The 14,889-nt window shown below is 34.2% G+C and overlaps 1 protein-coding gene across 1 annotated transcript in view; it reads right to left on the bottom strand.

The window, feature by feature from the left end:
- Nucleotides 1–12,753: 12,753 nt before the first annotated feature.
- The window catches only part of SGCZ (sarcoglycan zeta), a 633,314-nt gene continuing 631,178 nt past the window's right edge, over nucleotides 12,754–14,889 (bottom strand). The window contains exon 8 of the mRNA XM_006753775.2: nucleotides 12,754–13,428. Within this exon, the coding sequence (XP_006753838.1) occupies nucleotides 13,237–13,428 (192 nt within the window). The 3' untranslated portion in view covers nucleotides 12,754–13,236. The remainder of the gene's footprint in view (nucleotides 13,429–14,889) is intronic.

Below are 14,889 nucleotides of genomic sequence, written 5' to 3' on the forward strand. Positions count from 1 at the left end.
ATTCCTATAACTATTTTTAAAAATCCAATATTTTATTTTAGAAAGCATCTTTGTTTTGTTGCAAATGTTAGTGCTTGAAATAGGAAATTTGGGTGTTTTAGGTTAGGACCATTGTGTTGGATTTCCCTGGATAAAGAAAGGCATCCCAATTATACCTTAATTTATTTGATAAATGTATTTGAGGAAAAGTGCAGAGAATTAAATGAAAACTTTTAGGTACAGATTATTAGTAGCTTAAATACATCTTCAGATTCAGAAGTGCCAACCAATTTAAACAGTGAGTGATTAAACTCTCAACCACCTACTTTTCTGTTTATTGATTTTTGAGATGATTCTTCTTTTCTGAGGTTATGAAAAAGCAGATTAATCCAGACACTATGAAATGAGCAGGTAAGCCTGTGGAAATTGTATTACTTTGAAGGATGCCATCTGCCTTTTATATATTATTCAATTTGTGCTTTTTAAAAATTAGGCCACATGACTTATTCAGTAGTTCTTATGTTCCCAAATTATAATTTATGTCTACTCGTAAGTCTACAAAAATTTACAATTTATGTCTACTCGTAAGTCTTCAATTTGTTGAAGACATCATATTTACAAATAATGGCTTTGAGTTGAAAGCAAATTATGCATTTTAGTGGAAATGATCACCTTTAATCTTTCATTTCCCTTTAATTTTCAAAATATAATGCTATTTTGCTCCTGTAACTTACTCTCATTTTGGAACACCGACTGTTTTATGGACAATGACTGATCACTGTTGTGAGATAAGTAGTCATTTGCGCTCTCTCTGACTGTCCATTTGTACACCATTGCAGAACTTAAAGGTTTAGTAGGACAAAAGCCAAATCCATTGCCCTACAATTCAGATCAAGTCTTTGCTAGTGCACAGGATGAATGGAATATATTTCCCCACCCTAGCAGATCAATTTAACACAACGTCGCAGATAAAATGCTGATTTTCTTTACATTTTCATTTCATTTCCTAAATTTCAAAGTATGTAGCTGCTAGACTATATAAGAAGAACCATACATTTTAGACAACATAGCCACCACATTAAAATATTGCAAAGGATAAAAACTTATCTTGCATATCATTTTCCAGAGTTTATTCCAATTATTGTTGTATGCTAGGAAAAACTTTTAACAGTTGTTTTTTTTAAATCACATTATCACATTAATACAAATAGATCAATCTTCAACTTTTAAGAGTGTAAAAAGTAGAACACAACCATATATAGGCATCTGCTAAGTGAAAATTAACATTTTGACTAGAAATAACCAAAACGAAAACAGAGAAAGATAAAGAGGGGAAAGCAAGTTAAATTAGTTCTATTTCCTTTTCCGGATTTTCAACCTTTGTGATCATGAATATGAACAGGTGATTATCCTGGGACACTAAACAAAATAACTTTAACTAAAATATATATATATTTGATATATATTTTATATATATCAAATAACACTTAAGTATCAGTTCTCAGAAGAAGTGTGCGTATTTTTTAGAAGTCTAGAGGATACTTATGTTTACTTGGTTGTACACATTCAGGAAGTAGTAAAAATAAGGTAGGCCAATTTTTCTTAAAGAGGGTGGGGAGTTCTTGGATCAGTCTAGTCCTGAGGCTGGGGACCTATTTTAAGTATCACCATTGAAAATAAGTGTAGCTCCAAACTGATCTGATCCATCTTGCAAAACCATAGTTACTGTACTGCAAATGGTGGTTACCTCTAAGTTGCTAACATTGGATACTAGTCTTCTGATTCAATTGTTTCTCTGTTTTAATTGTTCCTATTCATCGGTATCACCATGCATTTTTCTATGTTAACTATGCTAAGGTAATGATGCAACATTATAACAAGATGTAATCAAGGAAATGAGGTGGCTGTGCAAAAATCATAAAATCTAAAGTTCCTGAGTTGGAAATTTTTCTGATCCAAAAATCTCTATATAATTTGTTGTATGCATGTAAAATTGAATATTGGAACTTGCAAAAATCATATTGTCTTTAGGTCAATCAATATGTTTTACCATGAAGATTTATCATACTATACTCTGGGCACTTCCAACAAAGAAAACATTAGGATGCTCAATTTTAAAAGAATACTTTATCCAAACTCTTACCCTACTTATATGATTCTAGTTTTTCTTAGGGGCATATGACCAATGTGTAGTTTCATAATTTAGTATGTTCAGTAATGAATGTTTTTAAAATGCCTCAGAACAATTCAAGATATTAAGATTGATTTTTATTGAATTTTTATTCAATCATTATAGATTTGCCTGATAGAAATAATCTAGTCTAACTAACCAAGATAATCTAGCACATTTATGTTGGAACTATAACTAAAATATTCCAGAATAATGTATGAACACTGATGACAAATTTATCCCAGAGAGAAATAAACTGCTTTCCTTTTTGTTTTTTAGATTTAATAAATCCATTGTGTATTAAAACTCAGGTTGATTTTATAGCAAACTCACTCTATTAGACACATCAAGAGGTAAAACAACTTACATCATTTGACATAACATGAACAACACTGAGGTTACAAGCATTTTGTAAGGGTAAAAATCCAGAGTAAATATGGCTTCCTGGTAGAATGTGATTGCACAATGAATTAACAATCTTACTCTTTTCACAATATCAAAGCTCATATTTCTTATTAGAATACCATTCTGAGATTTATCTTTAGGAAGGAGGCATTCATAGAAAATAATTCTTTTGTGGATGCTGAGTAATGCATCTAATTCACACAAATAAACCCATAATTTCCTACATGCACCCAGGAGAAAAAATCCACAGGAATGAAGGACTGCATTAAAAGATAGTGTGCCAGAGGCCAGACATGGAACCTCACATGTGATTATGATTAAAACTGTGGTATCAATTTATGTCTAAGAATTCAACTGTGGATTGAATTGCAGTGAATGTTTATTCTTGCTTTATATAGCTTCAGGCACACAATTGTTGATATTATTGAAACTCTAGATAACGTTCCTAGTCATTGTTCCCAGGGATACTTTCCTGATTGACACCTGGTATTCAAGTGTTTGGGTTGACACACATCCTACCACACCACCTAGAAAATGTACTCAACAAAATGTACTTTGTGACTTGAAATGGTAAGATTCTCTTCTTAAAGTGCTTATCATAGTGAGGCAGACGTGCCCTGTCACTATCTCATTGCATATGCTCTTCAGAGAAGTTTTCACATTATGTCATTATCTTACTTACTTCTACATTGTCAGTGGTCTGGTCTGCATTCCCCAGCAAGCCCAGAAGTTCTACAAGAGTCCTGGCCTTCTCTGTCTCTCTTTGGTTTACCACTGTTTGTTTACCAGTGACTAGAGAGAGTAGCAGAACAGTGGCTAACAGAGATGCTTATTACCATTTATCAAATAAATGAGCAAATGAATGCAATACAATTTAATAATAAAGTATAATAGGTTAACTTGGAACCTATTATAACATCTTCAAAACACAGCTTTCTGATCTATAAAACAGGGACTAATGAAATTTAATTCAAGAGAGTTGAGTTTATAATTAAAAATAATATAAATTAAGTGTTCTTAATTCAGTACAGATAGACAATATATGGTTCACCTATGTTAGTTCATTTGCTCCTACCTTTGAAAAGTAGACATCAAGTAAAATTATTTTCCAGAGCTCAGATAATTTACATAACCCAGATAATCCCATTGTGTTTTTTTTAATTACATAATTGGCCATAATTTATTAACTGTTTAACAACTTGCCACCTTTATTCCTTATTCCTTCATTTCAGTACATTGCTCTATATGTTATACTTCCACATTAGAGTAAAAGTCAATTCTATATAGCATAGAATTAGATACTAACACTTTACTTTTTTAAAAAATTATATATTTCATTGATTTTTTGAGAGGAAGGGAGAGGGATACAGAGTCAGAAATATCAATGAGAGAGAAACATTGATGAGAGAGAAACATCGATCAGCTGCCTCCCGCACACCCCGACTGGGGATGTTCCCGCAACCAAGGTACATGCCCTTGCCAGAATCGAACCTGGGACCCTTCAGTCCGCAGGCCGATGCTCTATCCACTGAGCCAAACCAGTCAGGGCTAGATACTGACATTTTAAAGAAGATAACACTAATAGATTTTAAAATACTTTGTATTTAACCATGTTATTGTATAATTCAGGAAACTAAGCCCCATCATTGAGTTGAAAGCCTTTGAGATCAACTCACTGCTAAAATAGATCTCATGCATTTCATGACTCCAGATCCTTTGCTATTGTTGATGACATGCCACTCTTCCTGAGAGATTAGATTTAGTTCTAGAATCATACTCAATACTATGTTTTATATTGGTAGCCTTTTCAATTGGCTAGAGTTGGCTTACAAATTGAAACCAAGGTACAATCACAGATGAAGTTGCAACCTCTCACGTTCAAAGCAACTCATGAATTAGAATCTGATTTTTTGACTTCTAGTTTGCTGATACCCCTTTTAAAAAATCAAATCCATTTTACCTACAGGAATCTTATTACTTCAAGATGGATAATGGATCACAGTAAAAATAATTAAAGAGGTCAAATAATGAAATGCAAAAGGAAATGTATATTAATTATTTTAATATTTTACTTTGAAGTTTCAATTACTATTTAATTAATTTACATTATTATACCAGTGCTCTTCTTTGAGGCTATAACTAAAGTTTATTTTTTCTGGGCTTTCAGACTTCCTTTAAACAGTGACTTCATATAAAGTACTATTCATTAAAAACACAGTGGAATAACTTTGTCAATTATAAATTCATGATAGCCCATAATATTTAATTGGGTAATGAGATTGACCCAATTAAAATAATATATTTCTATACTTTTGGCTAGGTCTTTCTTTGGTCTTATATTTCTTTAATTAATTTTGAGAGCAATGGATAACTTTCCACCTGATATTGCAAAGCTCTTCATTCTGGTGGCCAATGAATTTAGAATCTTCTACCAAGGTGTAAACAGAAGGAGAACACCGAGTTCATCATGCTATTAAAATCTCAGTGGTATAGAGTTTTACCAAGATGTGTCATCTACAATAATTTCCCAATGTTTACTCTTCTACATTACGTGCTAAATTCATTAGTAGATCCTATATAATAAAAGGCTAATATGCAAATCGCCTGGAGGAATGACCAGCCACTATGACACACACTGACCACCAGGAGCTGCCCCCTGGTGGTCAGTGCGATCCCACAAGGGTATGGCCATTCAGCCAGAAGCCAGGCATGATCATGGATGGTGAGCACAGCGACGGTGGTGGGAGCCTCTCCTGCCTTCGTGTCAGATCTAAGGATGTCCAACTGATGGCTTAGGCCTGTACATCCCGCAAGAGCTCCCGGACTGCAACAGGGTGCAGGCTGGGCTGAGGGACCCCCCCGCCCTCAAGTGCATGAATTTCATGCACCTGGCCTCTAGTAGTTATATAAAAGACAGAAGTATTGTATAGTCAGATAAATTATATATTATATATTAAGTGTACTATATATTTGGAAAATATCTGACAAAATCTCAAATGCTTTAGATCTATGCCATTTATGTTTGACATTTTACACATTTGGCATATTTTTTAGACATTTCAGTTAATTTATGTATATTTTAACGGTTTATAATTATGGATCAATTGGTATTCTCATATATTACAACATACTAAGCAATTCCAACATCTTATGTTCTATAATTAAGTGAATAGAAAAAAAAAGCATTTTTAAATCAAATTATTCTTTAAGGCACTGTATTTTCTTTACTGATCCATACATATTTAAGCAATAAATACTTTAGGTTTAACATAAAAATATATTCTGAAGTGGTATATATTTTTTTCTCAAATAATGTAGCCTATGCCACTTCCCTTTAAATATCTGGCTTTCAGGAAATGTATGTTCCTTTAGCATTCAACATATTAACTAGATTTTGCTCTAGTGATAAAACTTTTGGTTTCTTTTTTCTTTTCTAGAAACTTCCTTTAATTTAATTTATTTTTTCTGTTTTAAGGGTTACTCTATGTTGTAAAAAATTTAATATTCTTTCTGAAAACAGGTGAAATATTAAAAAAATAAATGATTAGTACCTGGAAACATTGATTAAATCAGCTAAAATCATATCTGCAAATGCAATTTAATCTTATATTTAACTATATATAACATAGAAGACACTAAACATTATTTCTGAACAAAGCCAACATATTAATTTTATTTTAAAAGTTTATATCCACTACTGGAATAAAATGATTAAATTGACTGGTTCTGATAAAAAGTTTAGTATATATTTGTAAGGTGCAATTAAATATTTCCTTTATTACATAGTGTTTCTTTCTTTCTTTCTTTTTTTAGTATCAATGGGATTTCTTTAGTAAAAAAATCAGGGCCACAATTTATACTTTCAGCAATTTCAAGTGATTGCTTTTTTCAGTTAGAATAATTTTTTACTAGCAGAACATATTTGACTTTTAAAATCACTAATGAATACTGTAAAGTAAGATTTTCCATTACCATAAACCTTACTTTTATGGCAAGAATTATTTCTTATTGAGGGAGATTGAAATGTAAGAAAAATGTGTCTTCCCTCTTAAATTCGCCATGTGACAAAAAGAGGGTAATCTTCTACCTGATACTTAGAAGAAGCTACAGCAACCAGAAGTGCTATTTTCTGTCCTATCCGTGATAAGCCAAAGTTCTGAAAACACAAATATAAAGTTGCACTGGAATTATCTGAATTATACCCACCCCAACCTTCACTCTCCCCCACACACACTTCATAAGAGAAAAGAGTTTACTAAAACGAAGGCATTATAATGGTTGGTAAGGGGTCTGAGGATCTGCTAGAAATAAGCATGCATGTGTCTGATTGCTTATTAGAACTATCCCAAACTTTGCTGGAGATTAAAGTCATAGAATATATAGGGTGTCCCCAAAAATGTGTACACACACTTTGATTCATTATAAAGGCAGTGCTTATTAAAATACATTTAATTTTCAAAAATGAGCTATCAGCTGTTAAAGTGTATATACATTTTCTGGGGACACCCTGTATATGATTTCCCAAAATAATGCTCTCATTTATTTTCTACTTAGTACTAAATTTGAAAGATTTTGTGAGGAGTGTACATGATTCTGATTTTGTCCCTCCACCCCCTAATATCTGGACTAGAGTATATAGATCTTTGGGCCATAAAGAAAGAAAACAATAATCGTGACATAAAAAACACACACAACTTCCAATGGATACTTTTGCTCTTTTGGAACCACTGAGGAATAATGTCACTCTCAAAGCATGGAACATATTGGACTGGAAATTCTCTCTCCAAAAGGTCATACAGTACAGGTCTTGAACTGGTTCTTGATATTTTGAATGTGACAAGGAAATGAAGAAATACAACATCATTCAAGTAAGTTTACAAGTAGTATGTGTTTATATTCACCGTTGCATGTGAATGTGTACTTATGTGTGATGATATACATCTATATAGAGAGGTGCGATTGAGCAAATGGCATCTACCTAGTGTTATCCCCAAAATAAAAAATAAAGTCACAGTTAAACTATTAGCTAATCATCTGGTTAAATGTAGTAACTGTTACTTTTAAATCAATTTGAATTCTTTAGTTTCATTGGTCATATGTTTAAGAGGAACATATGTTCAGTTTTTCATAAGAGAAGCATCTTCATCAAGTATAAATTTATGAATTAAATTAAAATTGCAAAAGTATGCATCCTAATAGCATTGATTAAAACACATCATTGAAAAAGGTCTCTATTCCCTACAAATACTCATTTCCCTTCTCTACGAACTTTTCTTGATAAAATAAATGAAATGATAGCATATGAGTTTTGATCCTCTTTGTTGACTATCACATTTAATCATGGTTACACAGTAGCACCAAAATTAGGACAAAATACAAGAATTACAGGAGAGATCTTAAATTAAATGAGCTCATTGCATGCATCAAGGGTCTCATTTTCTGAGGAAAGAAGTTTCCAACTGCCAAACTTTGTGCATTTTCTCCCAAAAGAAACGTAGCCCACTCTAGCCAAAACTAAACAAAAGATACAATAGACTGATTTTTCAATAGATATGTTATCTACAGTTTATGGAGCTGATAGTCCATTTAAATAGAAAAAGATAGATTTTACATAAAGCAAGATCGAGTACAAAAGCACAGCTTTTGTAATTTTGGTAATATTGCAATTTTACAAACATATTGCATAGTATGTGTAAGAAAATAGTTCCATTTGTCATATATACACAAGAAAACATTTACATGAAAATTACAAAACAAAATAAATGAATAGTGGACCTGGTTAAAAGAATTGTATAAAATAACGAGACACTGAAACACAAAATTACACATCTCCATTGTTAGTGAATGTCCTTGCACATCGTTAACCCTGTTTGGCTTTTATTTATAAGTATTCAAACAAAGGAGATATTAAGAACACAAAAACAAAAAGAATCACGGTTCATTATACCTCATTTCCTTTAATGTTTTTCATTGACTTTCTCAAAGATTGGAATCGCTTCAATCAACATAAAAAATAGCCCTGTGGTTCTAAAAGTATTTCAAATTAATTATATTCTCCAAGGAATTTTTAGCAAGCAATGAAAGTGTGAACTCGGCTGAGTAAATCCCTCCTGGGCCCATTTGGGGATATAGTCTTTACAGACTGGTTTTGTGGATAACAAGGATTTTATTATGCATGTGTAAAAGGTAAGTGGACTACACTAAGAACGGTTTCCTTCTTAAACAAAAGCATTAATTACTCATCTACAGCTCAGACTCTGGCAAGGAGGATGTTTACTATCTCACATTATAATTATAAGCCCTCCTATTTATTTGAATAAATTAGTAGAAGCAGCAGTGTTTTAGAGTGAAATATAATAGAAATCTCAGTCTTTGGTCTTTGAGATTTACACAACTAATGAACTACAGTATGAAACAATATGAATAACGATGTTCAGGGAGGACATTCATTAGTTTATGATTGTCTTAAAAGAATAAAAGTACAATATTATCTTATGATGTTTTGCAATATTCATGACTATAATGTATAAGAGTATATAGAGAAAATAAGTATCTTTACTACAGTATGAAACAATATGAATAACGATGTTCAGGGAGGACATTCATTAGTTTATGATTGTTTTAAAAGAATAAAAGTACAATATTATCTTACTTATGATGTTTTGCAATATTCATGACTATAAGGTATAAGAGTATATAGAGAAAATAAGTATCTTTAAATAGGTCACATGAGCAGTTTTAACTAGACCAAAGCTACTGAGAGAAGGTGACAAGACCTCACTAATACAAAACTCATCTGTGAGTTTGCTTTGCCATACAGAATTTGGCCATTCGGTAGCATTAACTACAACGGTTTAATGAATGTTATGATCTTGACATGACCTGCTATAAAATTTAACCAGGTAAACCCATCAAACACTCGCCAGCCCTCTACCTATGGCGGCCTCATTCAGAGATATCATTTTTGCAATGGCATAATTCACTAGAAGTTTTATTGTACCAAATGCCAATTTTAGAAAATGAGGCACTATCCAATTGAGTAATTCAGATGCTAGAATTACATAGGAATTTTGAATGGCATATTATAAAAAATGTAGCAATTGACCTTTTTGATCAAATTACCTTTAAAAAGACACAATGCATTTTAGTTTGATAGAATAAATAATAATAGAATGACCAACAGAGTATTAACATTTGGTAAATGTTTCCATTATTTCCCTAAATAGTCATTTTTAATAAGATCCAAATATATTCTTTTCCTTTTGAAGGTCAACCAAATTACTGAAACCTGTCAAAAAAAGCATTATTTTTTAAAAGGGACATTAATGTTCAAATGGTAAGAGCAAGAAAGGGAGCATAGAAAAAAAGGAGTAGAGAGTAGCACGCTGGAGGATTTGCATTTCAACATTTATAAGCAACATGTTAAGTAAGGTATAGAGGAGATTAATGGTGCCAGTTCAGACTGGGCTACTGAACTCAAGATTACTGAGTCTTAAGTGAACCGATTAAATTTAGAGATGAAAATAACAAAAACATCCTCCTAGTTTGATATACCCCTCTCATAGACAGGTAAGCTCTGGCCAACATAATTAATTATATTTATTTAGGTCACATGAGTCGGGGAGCAGAACTAGAATTAGAACTCCTGGCTCAATTCTCAAAGGTTTGGGGTACGAACTCTAAGATTATCTGGTTAATGTAAAATTTGAAGCATCATTTTAAATTCTTTATATAAATAATTCCTTCCTATTTTACCTGCTTGCCTTCTAATACACTCCCCCACCCTCTGGCTCGCCACCTTTCTGTCTTCTACAGCTAAACTGAATGCAAAATTTAGGGTTCATGTACTACACTTAAAGAATCATTTTTTTTTCTGAGTTTGATTTAGAAAAGATTAAATTTGCAACGAAATAAACTTGACTCTATTTACATATGTTGTGATGTAAAAATGGTACTAAAAAAACAGATCATGAATCTGCTTGGCTAGTCTGCAATGGAGGGAATGCTTTATTAGGAAAGAATCAGACCTTTGATAAGAAAATGAAGGACTTTTGAGAGCAATTTTCCGTGTCTTCAAAAGAGGCTTGAACTCTGGGCCTGAGTCTATACCTAAAAACTAAGGACTCTAAAGCACCCAGTCACCAATTATTTGGTATTGGAGAGGAAAGCCGTATGTATCACATTTTTTTTCCTACTAAATTGAGCAGATATTGTTACATCACCTAGACATAGCCTCACTCTCTTAGCTTATGTATTTCTTTTTAATTATTTCTATAACATTTCAGAATATATTTGAATTCAAATGTTGACAACCCCTCACTAGATTTGGTTTTTATAGGGTTTTGTCTCCTCACTCTTTTCATCTGTTCTCCTCTTATGACATAACATTTCTGTGGCCCCTCCACCTCCTATAATATTTGCTTTTGAAATAAGAACATGTTTGAGGTGGAAGGAATCTCAAGAGACCATTTGATTCAATACTTTTTTTGCAAAGATGAGTAAACGAAAGCTAAGAGATGTCCCCAGATGCCTAAATCAGCGGACGATTGGTAGAAGACAGAGCTGAGATTTGAAACACAGCTAATTACTAATAAAAAACAACAAAAACAAACCTGTTACCTCTTGATTAAGAACTTTTCTAATTGTTTTAATTTAGAGGTGTTTTCAACTTAAATATGACTCAAATTAATATGTAGTTTTTCCTAAAAAGTCCATAACGGTGATTAGCATCGTAATTTCTCAAAATTTCTTGTATTGTACTTTGTATTAGTATTTTGCAAAAAACATTATGAGAATTTCTCATGTTAAATTCTAATATTTTAAATAAATCGAAGTCTCGTGTTCTGATATAACTTTTAAGCAATAGCAGCAATAGCATAGCTTAATTCTTCCTCCAATATTGATTTAAAGTTTTATTTAAGGAGCCCCAAACGCAAGTTAAATTCTCTTTTAAAAGTATTAAGACTGAACTAGCTTTCTGCTTCTTCTGCTGAGTATAGGACTTATTTAATGAAATGGAGCTTTCTCAATTATTTGATATGATGGATCATGCAAAGAAGATAATCTGGCTAAATGGTTCACTGCTTACATTACCCATTTTCCTGCTTCCACCACCCCAATAACCTCAACAAGTCCCACTCTCCCACTTTACTTTGGGCTACAGAGGCCTGAACTTCAGTGTCTACAGTCAGGGTCCCTCAGAATGAAGCTCCCACACACCTAAACAGTGTGCATGGGAGGGCCTGGGAAGATTGATTGACATATGAAAATTAAGGACTTACCTTATAGTAACCAAGTCATTTTCCCATAATAGAAAATGTTTAATACAATTTTTTACATTCTTGGATTCTGTAAGTTTCAAAAAATTTTGAGTTAAGGAATGTTGTGATAAATGAACCTACAGTATTCTGGTGTTGTGTTTTAGAAGCTAATTTACAAAAATAAGCAGTGAAGAAGGGAGGAAACTATGATTTCTGGTAGGAGGGTAGCTTAAGAGTCTGACAAAAGTAAATGTTAAGGGCTGAAAGAACAAATTCCTTAAAATACGCATCTAATGATGTAAACACATTTTCAACATTGGTTAGCATTTATATTTCTTTTGCTACTTGAGCAGGAATTTTAAATTTAATTTCCACTGTCCTTAAATATTGATCTCCAGTGAAAAATGCATAGATTTACTTCTGAAGATGATACTCCAATGGAAAGTGAACCCATTCTCAGCACTACGCGGCACATTAGCATTTATTTAGAGGGTGTTTGAATTCATCAGTCCGAGTCAAGTATAAAGTGAATGTGCAAACAAAAATTGTACCATTAGAACCTACGTATAACACATAGCAGGTGGATCCACACCACCTGCCTGTATGCCCCTCTTAATCCTTTCTTGTATCACAATAAATTAGATGTTTTGCTAAAAGTAAATATGTCACATGCAATAGCCAAGTAGATACTACATAAGGACATTCAGACCTGACAAATGACAGCAGGGTGGCATATGGTTAATTCTGTAAATATATTTCTGAGTGCTTTCAAAATTAGCTAATGTACAAAATTCTCGACATAGTAGACAAAGAGTAACAACACATTGAATTTAAAGAAACAAAACTCAAGGTGGGATTCTGTCTTTTTGTTTTGTTTTGTTAAAAACCATCTATTGAATTTAATTTTTAGTAAAGCAAGCATTACATAATGCTTTAACATTTTAAAATTCTCTGGGGGGCGGGGAGTGTACATCTAAAAAGATGAATGGAAAATTGTGCTTTCAGACTGTCGTGTTAGTTTTCTCACAGGGTTAACCATTTCCTCTTGCCATTGGACACTGGGAATTTCATCTAGGTAATGGACGTATGTGCAGTTCATATCCAGGTCCTGCAAAAATCTAAAACTGTGTGCTTCACTTCATGTAGCAAAGGCACCTATGTTATTCTCCCTTTGAGCCAAAGGTGTGATCCAGTTTTCCTGCTGGAGACGAGCTTCCGCTGTCCTGCCACGCACACCCTCTGTGCTGAGCGGGACAGGAACTCACAGGAGAAGGTGGAGGCGAATCCCTGCGGGCGCCGTCAGAAGTTGCTCCGTGGACCATTGGAAGCAGCTCTGGACTGATCACCAGGGAAACCGAGCAGAACCGTGAAGCAGACAGACAGGAACAAAGGCTATTCTGGTGTGAGGAGGCATCAGTCACTTCAGTTCCACAAGCAGATGCTGCTGCTGAACTGACAGGTGGAACCCACTCCTGCCGGAGAAAGGTAGAGTTTGCCGTTGGGGCAGGCGCACAGTTCGTACACTGTCTGTCGAGGGTTGGGAGAGCTGGGCGAAGACGAGAAAGAGCCGGTGGGCAGGTTTCCCAGCCGAATGGTGTCCGCATTCAAAAATATCTACGGGGGGAAAATTGCATTTTAATTCATTTTCGCATTCTCCAGGCCTCAGAGCTTTACCACGTGGCCTAGTGAGAAAGACCACACAACAAACACTCTATTGGCTTAGCTGCCATGCTTTGTTGAGCAAATTACATTTCTAAGGCACAGCCCCAACCTCTACAGCTATCTTCTCCTCTGAGGCAGGGTGCATTCAGATGGCAAGTCCTCCATCTGAAAAAGCAACATTGTGCAATCTGCTTAAGGAACCCGGACACTTACCCAATCACCGCAGAAAATTAATGATTTGACAGTCTCTCCACTTAACTTCTTAATCATGCCTAGTTTAAAGAATATACAAAGAACTTAAAAGTCTCTCATGGATCCCCGATGAGGTTTCCGCATACATGGCATAGGTCTTCCTGGAAATGAGATTACTGAAGGGAAGGAAAATTAATTTTAAAAAATTAAAAACATGACTCTGGCCTAATTAAAAAGATACTAGTACTCCTAAAATCATGTTGGTGGACTGTCTAAAAGATATTCAAGGTAGATTATCTGCAGGATTAACACCAGATAATTATTAGCTATAATCAGGTTTGAAGTCTCCATGAAATATATTACCTGTACTCAACACCTACTTGGCTGTATCTTCTAACTTGCAAGATTACTTCACTTATTCCAAATCATGGACTTAACAATTTCTGGGGCAGTAATCGCATGGTTTAGACATGCATGGCAGAAGTCCCCCCCACCCCCCCAAAAAAAGTGAATCCTGAACTTGAATGAGCAAAGAAAAAACACTGTGTAGCTACTCCTTCATTCTACTGTTATGTAGTAAATTACTGCCTAAACACATCTTTGGGTTACAGGGGAATCAGAGAATACACCATTTTCTACATATTTATCCTCACTCAGGTGTCATTCTTTTTTCACTAGGACTCTTGAAATAGCTGCCTAATAGGCCCACCGAGCTGTCATTCTTGATCCCTTATAGTCTACTTTGCATATTGCTAGAGTAACTTTTTAAGAAATGCAGATCAAACCACGGCACCCCAGGGTTCAAAATTTCCTAATGGCCATGCTACACTTAACATGGATCCTTTTTTTTTTTTCTTTTTTTTTTAAATTTTATTATTTATTACAAAGGATATCACATATGTGTCCATTTTTTCCCCCCGCCCAAGACAGTCCCCTAGCCTCCCCCATCCCCCAGTGTCTTATGTCCATTGGTTATGCTTAACCACACATCCTGCGACATCATGGGAGAAGTAATGTAACTGCCAAGAGCGTATGATTGTGTGTGTGTGTGTGTATTGAGGGCTGATACTGAGTGGAAGTATGGAGGGCCAGGTCCCTAACCAGTGTGTTCTTGTGGCTTCTGATCTGCGGACTCTTAGTTGCTGCATATCACCCAGGATTCATCCCAGCACACAGCCCACGGGCCTCCCCTGCTCTAGCTCCCACAGTGACTTCCTTTTT

Source organism: Myotis davidii, unplaced genomic scaffold (genome assembly GCF_000327345.1).
Source record: "Myotis davidii unplaced genomic scaffold, ASM32734v1 scaffold71, whole genome shotgun sequence".
Classification (NCBI taxonomy): domain Eukaryota; kingdom Metazoa; phylum Chordata; class Mammalia; order Chiroptera; family Vespertilionidae; genus Myotis; species Myotis davidii.